At 43.1% G+C, this 7,432-nt stretch overlaps 1 protein-coding gene across 1 annotated transcript; it reads right to left on the bottom strand.

Annotated features, from left to right (window-relative positions):
* Positions 1-4,392: 4,392 nt before the first annotated feature.
* On the bottom strand, positions 4,393-6,349 carry LOC113728915 (uncharacterized). The gene is made up of 2 exons (XM_072077529.1): positions 5,967-6,349; positions 4,393-5,755 (listed from the first exon to the last, which is right to left on the bottom strand). Exons 1-2 carry the CDS (start codon positions 6,347-6,349, stop codon positions 4,393-4,395), a joined length of 1,746 nt encoding a protein of 581 aa, XP_071933630.1.
* Positions 6,350-7,432: the final 1,083 nt, after the last annotated feature.

A 7,432-nucleotide genomic window follows, 5' to 3' on the forward strand; every position in this document is an offset into this window, starting at 1 on the left:
TGTCGGTCAACCTACAATTCTCTCCAATAACTAATGTTATGGGAGAAAAATGGCTCCGTGTATTCGCATGAACTGGTCATATATTCCTCACTCCGGGAATAGGGAAAATCAATGAAATCAAGGGCGAAATTAAATTCAGTGATAGACAATGTGAACTCCTTACCCATCAACCTAAAACGCACAACCCCGGGAGTGGTAACGAAAAATTCATCGGGAATATTAAACTCAAAAGTAGCATAGAATTTCCACGTCAGTTTAGTAAAAGCAGATAGAATGATAGCAGCATAACGGGTCCAGCCTATGATAGCTAATTGCTTAGCAACCTCATCCCTAAGATTCAGGAGTTCAAGGGTAGGGCCGTGGATGTACTTGCAAGGAATAATCTTCCTTGTGCAAGCCGCGACATACCGTTCCTTATCGACAACCTTAATAAAAGTCAAATGACCACCAAAGTGGGCCGCAGAGGAGATATGAACCTCCCTATTCCGTCCAAGACGGGTCCGGGGCCCTCCCGGAGCAGTCGCTGGGGAAGGCCCACTCAGAGGCACAGTAGGCTGTGGGGTGGAGGTGGAAGGTCTATTCTTACCCTTATTTTTTGGTTTAGTCATTGGATATCAGAGAACAGGGCAAAGTCAGGGTAAATGTGCTCAAAAGAAGTCAACAGGCAGCCACTAAGCAAGGGGTCCCAAACACAGCTCCCAAACATCGACAATTGAAAAAAAAAGGACAATAAACTTACCCAACAACTAATTGAACAGGTAAACAGCCCACAAATTCACCAAATACCACAGGTTTAGCACAAAATTTAGCAAATAGTTAACAGCAACCACAGACAAAATCACAGCACCCAAATTAAGCACAAAATATCTGTCATCAACTAGCAATTCAAAAATCTGGCCTTAGCTACAAAATTAAAAATCTGTCCTCAGCTAATAAAAAATTAGTAATCTGGCCTTAGCTATAGTGACAGAAAATTAAAGAAAGAAATCACCGGAGTTTGGAGGCAAGCAGTAGGTACGGCAGAGCAACAGAGACGGCACGGTGGTGGAGGAAGGCGACGTACGTGAGCAGAGGCGCAGAAGGGCGCGCGAGGGGCGTGCGCCTGCTGGGCGTGCATGGGCCTGGCTGGTGCGCACTAGGGCTGGAGCTCAGGCTCGCCTTGGTGCGAGCTGAGTTGTGGACTGGAGACCAGAGTGCGGGGCTGCTGGCTGTTGGTCGCGCCTGGAGCTTGCGCGTAAGGCTCACAAGCTGGGCTGGGACGCGGACAGGGGATGGCGCGCTGGTGCGCGCTTGGGCTCGCGCGAGCTGACTGAGCTAGGTCACGTGAGCTGATGGCGTGTGCGCGACTGGCTGCAGGTGGTGACAGGCTTCGGTGGCGGACAAAGACGAAGGTGGCGGCGGGTGGAGAAGAAGGGAAGAAGAAGAAAGACAAGAAAGAAGAAAGAAGAAGAAGAAAAAAAAAAAAAGAAAGAAGGAGGAAAAAATAGGTCAACCGTGGGTACTCCCACTTTTTTTTTTATTTTTTTTATACATATATATAACAAAGAACCTCTGTCTTAGGTGCGGGCGCGCCTAATTGCCATCTAGTCTTCTAGTCATCCGTTAAAATTTTTGATCCTTAACAGTAATCATCTGGCGTGGGCACGTCTAACTGCTATAAAGTTTTCTGATCGCAGACAAGAATTTTCTTCCCTTAAGCGTGACCACCTGGTGTGGGTACGCTTAATTGCTTTAGAGTCTTCTGACCGTCGCCTTTCAACTCTTTTTCTTAGACGTGACCACTTAGCGTAAGCACGCCTAACTGCCAACTTCCTGCCCAAAACAACAAACAATTAAATGATACCAACACTTAACAAAACTTAAAAAATGTACGAGAACTAAAACAAATAACCTTGGGTTGCCTCCCAAGTAGCGCCTTTCTTTAACGTCTTTGGCTAGATACAGTCAGAACCCTCAAGCAAGATAAATTGGATCCTTGAGGCGTACAATTTCTACTTCTTCAACAGAGAATCCTTCATAATAAGGTTTTAGATGATGGCCATTCATCACGAACTTCTTCTCCGTCTTTAAACTTTGGATCTCCACTGTACCATAACGAAACACATTAGAAACGATAAAGGGACCAATCCAACGAGAATGCAACTTATTGGGAAAAAGTTTAAACCTTGAGTGATACAAGAGGATTTTTTGCCCCACTACAAATGATTTCCTTAAAACTTGCTGATCATGGAAGATTTTGCTCATTTCCTTGTAAATCGTGGCATTCTCGTATGCCTCATTCCTAATCTCTCCTAATTCTTGTAGTTGCAATTTCCGTTGGACCCCCGCCTCTTCCAGATTCATGTTGCATTGCTTCACCGCCCAGAACGCGTGTTCAAACTCCACAGGAAGATGACAAGCCTTACTGAAGACTAGTCTGTACGGGGACATTCCAATCGGCGTCTTATACGCGGTGCGGTACGCCCATAATGCATCTTCTAAGTTCAACCTCCAATCCTTTCGATCGGGGCGCACCATCTTCTCCAAAATTGATTTGATCTCCCTATTCGACACTTCGGCTTGACCATTCGTCTGTGGGTGGTACGGCGTTGATAATTTGTGGAGTACGTCATATTTTCGGAACATGGCAGCAACAGTCTTGTTACAAAAGTCTGTGCCTCTATCACTTACCACAGCTCTTAGAATTCCAAAGCAGACAAATATGTTAGATTTTAAAAACTCTACAACCACTCTAGAATCGTTAGTACGGGTGGCTTTCGCTTCCACCCACTTAGAAACATAATCAACCTCAAGTAAGATATATATGGAACCAAAAGACAAGGGAAAAAGACCCATAAAATCTATCCCCCAAATATCAAAAATTTCAACAAACAACATAGGAGTTTGAAGCATTTGGTCCCTATGAAAAATATTTCCTACCCTTTGACACCTATCACAGGATTTGCAAAATAAGTACGCATTTTTAAAAAGGGTGGGCAAATAAGAGCCACTCTTAAACACCTTACGAGCTGTTCGTTTAGACCCAAAATGCACTCCACATGCAAACGAATGACAGAAATTTAAAATGGAGTGGAATTCACCTGCACCCACATATCTTCTCAGTACTTGATCCGAGCACTGCCTGCAAAGGTAGGGATCATTCCAAATGTAGTATTTGGCATCACTTTTCAACTTGTCTCTCCTAACCTTTGGCCAACCTGCAGGCAATTGATTAGTTAATAAGAAATTTACAATATCAGCATACCAGGGTGCCGACGAATCAACGGCAAGTAGTTGCTCCTCTGGAAACTCCTCTCTCAATGGTTGCTCCTCCTTATGTGCAAGCAAGCGACTCAAGTGATCGGCAACTAAGTTCTCTGCCCCACTTTTATTTTTAATCTCCAAGTTGAACTCTTGTAGGAGCAGGATCCATCGGATGAACCTTGGTTTTGCATCCTTCTTCGTCATCAAGTACCTTAAGGCTGCATGATCAGAAAAAATTGTTACTTTTGCACCCAATAAATAAGGTCTCAACTTTTCTAATGCAAAAACAACAGTTAGTAATTCTTTCTCCGTCGTAGAGTAGTTAAGTTGAACTCCGTTCAACGCCTTCGATGCATAGTAGATCGTATGTGCCGCCCTGCCAATTCTTTGCCCCAACACTGCTCCCACTGCGTAGTCACTCGCGTCACATATTATTTCGAATGGGAGACTCCAATCTGGAGGTTGAATGACTGGCAGTGAGGTTAACGATTCCTTCAATTTGTCAAATGCTATCTTGCACTCGGTGAAATCAAATGCTACATTCTTTTGGAACAGCTTGAACAGGGGCGCTCCAATTTTGGAGAAATCTTTGATGAATCTTCTGTAGAACCCTGCATGACCCAAAAAGGAACGCACTTCCCGTACACTGACGGGGTAAGGTAAAACAGAAATAATATCGACCTTTATTTTATCTATCTCTATGCCCCTAACCGACACTACATATCCTAAGATAATACCATGCTCCACCATAAAGTGACATTTCTCCCAATTAAGGACTAAATTTGTTTCTATACATCTTTTCAAAAGTAAAGCTAAATTATCAAGACATTCTTCAAAACTTTCCCCATATACACTAAAATTATCCATAAACACCTCAATAATATTTTCTACATATTCGGATAATATACTTGCCATACACCTCTGAAAAGTCGCTGGAGTATTGCAAAGGCCGAAAGGCATCCTCCGGTAGGCAAACGTGCCAAATGGGCAGGTGAATGTAGTTTTCTCCTGGTCCTCCGGTGCTATTGCGATCTGAAAGTACCCTGAAAAACCATCAAGAAAACAATAGTAAACACTGTCAGCCAACTTTTCTATCATCTGATCAATAAAAGAGAGAGAGAAGTGATCCTTTTTCGTCACTGAATTCAATCACCGGTAGTCGATGCATTGGCGCCATCCTGTGGGCTTTCTCACTGGGACCATCTCGTCCTCCTGATTCTCTTCTACTGTAACTCCCGCCTTTTTCGGGACTACTTGAATTGGGCTCACCAAGAGACTGTATGAGATGGCGAAGATGATTCCCACTTTTAGGAGTTTCAGTATCTCCTTTTTAACTACCTCCATCATTAGTGGGTTCAATCTCCGTTGCGCCTGTCTTATCAGCTTTGCATCAGTCTCAAGCCGTATCCGGTGCATGTATAAGGATGGGTTAATTCCTTTGATGTCTGCTATGCTCCATCCAATCGCCTGCTTATGATCTTGAAGAAGACGAACTAGGTTGTCTTCTTGGCTCGGTGACAGGTGTGCAGAAATTATCACCGGTAGTATTTCCTTGTCCCCAAGAAATGCATGCTTCAGGTGCTTTGGGAGGGGTTTAAACTCTAGCTCGGGTGTCTGCACAACAGAATGTAACAATTTCGTCTGAGTTTCAGGTACAAATACAGAAGGGATCTCATACCTTGAGAAAATTGATGGAAGTGAGTGTAGTGCTTCAATAGCATGATACAACTCATCACTTATTTCCACACTGAGAGTTGCTCCTAACTCAAGGTGTTTCGTCAAAGCCACTTCCAGTGCGTCCTTCCCATCCTGTTCAAACGTTTTCTGTACAATGGGTTCAGTAACACTCAAAGCAAAAATAGAGTTAGATTTTTTAGTGAATTTCATCGCATAAAAAATATTGAAATTTACAATTTCATCATCAAACTCCATTGACAAAGTATCCTCATTCACATTTATTTTTGTCCTAACAGTATTTAAAAATGGTCTACCTAACAAGATAGGTAACGGATTTAATGACCTTTCATCCCCCATATCTAGGACATAAAAATCTGCTAGGAAGACTAATTCATTGACCTGTATCAAAACATCTTCAACTAACCCTTCTCGATAAGCATTGGTACGGTCTGCTAGTTGGATTATAATGTCTGTGCTTTTTAATGGCCCAAGATTAAGAGACGCATAAATAGTTTTAGGCATTACATTTATCGACGCCTCTAAATCCAACATCGCTTTCCTAATTAGGGTACCTCCTATTTTACATAGAATTGTGAACATATATGGGTCCCCACATTTTGATGGGAGTTTTCTTTGGAGTATAGTTGACATATTTTCTCCCACCGTCACTTTTTCGTCACCCCGTAGCTTCTTTTTATGGGTGCACAAATCTTTCAAGAATTTGGCGTCCTTTGGTATCTGTTTGATTGCATCCAACAGGGGAATGTTAATCTCTACTTTCCTGAACACATCCAAAAACTCTTTTTCCTTCTCCACTTTCTTTGTCTTTTCCAACCTGCAAGGAAAATGAGGTAAGTTAGATTTAATAGAGGGGTGAAGGAGTGAATATTACCTTAGTGTCTTCACAAATGCGTCCTTTCTCTTCAATCTCCTTTTCTATCTCCTCCTCAATTTTGCTTTTCGAATTCCCCACATTAGATCCCTTTACTTCCTTGCCACTTCTCAGAATCATGGTACTTACATTCTTGGGGTTTGCCTCGGGTTACGATGGAAATTTTCCATAAACGTGGGACTCCAGGCGATTAATAGCAGTTGCCATTTGGCTCATTCGAGTTTCCATATCTTTCATACCTGTTCTGGTGTCCTGCTGAAACTGAGTAGTGCTCATGACCAAAGATCTAATTTCTTGTTGGAGCTGAGTGGTAGTCGTGGCCAGACTTTTTACAATATCCTCCAAAGAGCTTCCTGAGTTAGAGGATGAAAGTTGAGGATTCGGTTGCCATGATTGCTGAAACCCTGGTGGACGATTTGGGAAGAAATTTTGTGGTCTATTCCCATAACTGAAATTGGGATGGTCTCTCCATCCGGGGTTGTACGTGTTGGAGTACGGGTCATACTGCTTACGGGGAGCGGGCACGTCTCCGGCCATGTTCACCTGTTTCGTCCCATTCTCTTGTAAAAGGGGACATGTGTCCGTGCAGTGGTTCATACTTGTACAGATTCCACACACCTTCGCTCGCGGCGTATTCCCCATGGCTGATTGCCTAATAGTAGACGTCAACTCTGACAGTTGCTGTTGAATGGATGACGTCTCTACCTCGTTGACTCTACGGGTGGGGTTGCTCTCACGGAAGCCAAATTGTTACGAATTTTCTGCCATTGACTCAATGAGCTCCCATGCTTCCTTTGGCGTCTTATTTGCCAGTGCTCCTCCACTTGCAGCGTCAATGATGCTTCTGTCAGATGTATGGAGCCCCTCATAGAAGTACTGGATCAACAGTTGTTCACTAATTTGATGTATGGAGCCCCTCTAGTGCACAACTTATTGAACCTTTCCCAATAGTCATACAAGGACTCTCCCGGGTACTATTTCATGCTGCATATCTCCTTCCTCAAACTCGCAACCCGGGATGCAGGAAAGAATTTTTCCAAAAATTTCTTTTTCAACTGTGTCCATGTGGTAATACTACCTGCGGGTAGGTAGTATATCCAATTTTTAGCTGCATTCTTGAGAGAAAAAAGGAAGGATCGTAGTCTAATTTGCTCTTCAGTTACCCCAGGAGGTTTCATGGTAGAATAAATCACTTCGAACTTCTTGACGTTTTTGTGGAGTTTTTTACCAGAGAGACCATGGAACGAAGGTAAGAGATGAATCAATCCCAATTTCAGCTCGAAGGAGGTTTTCTCAGTCAGAGTTGGGAACGTAATGCACAAGGGCTGATGAGTCAACTCCGGGGCAACCAATTCCCTTAATGTCTGGGTGTTAACCATGCTAAATTCGTCTTCTACTGACTCGTTTGCAGTAGATAATTGCCCTTCTTTTCATCTCTTGATCTCTTATCTTCGCCTACGTGCTGCCTTCTCAATCTCAAGGTCGTATATCAATTCACCTGTACGAGAAGAATGGGGCATAAACTAACAAAAAATATCAAGAAGAAATTGAATTAAAAAAGAAATAAATAATTCAAATGCTAGTCCCCGGCAACGGCGCCAAAAATTGACAGGTGCCAAA

The sequence above is a fragment of the Coffea arabica genome, chromosome 2e (assembly GCF_036785885.1).
Source record: "Coffea arabica cultivar ET-39 chromosome 2e, Coffea Arabica ET-39 HiFi, whole genome shotgun sequence".
NCBI lineage: Eukaryota > Viridiplantae > Streptophyta > Magnoliopsida > Gentianales > Rubiaceae > Coffea > Coffea arabica.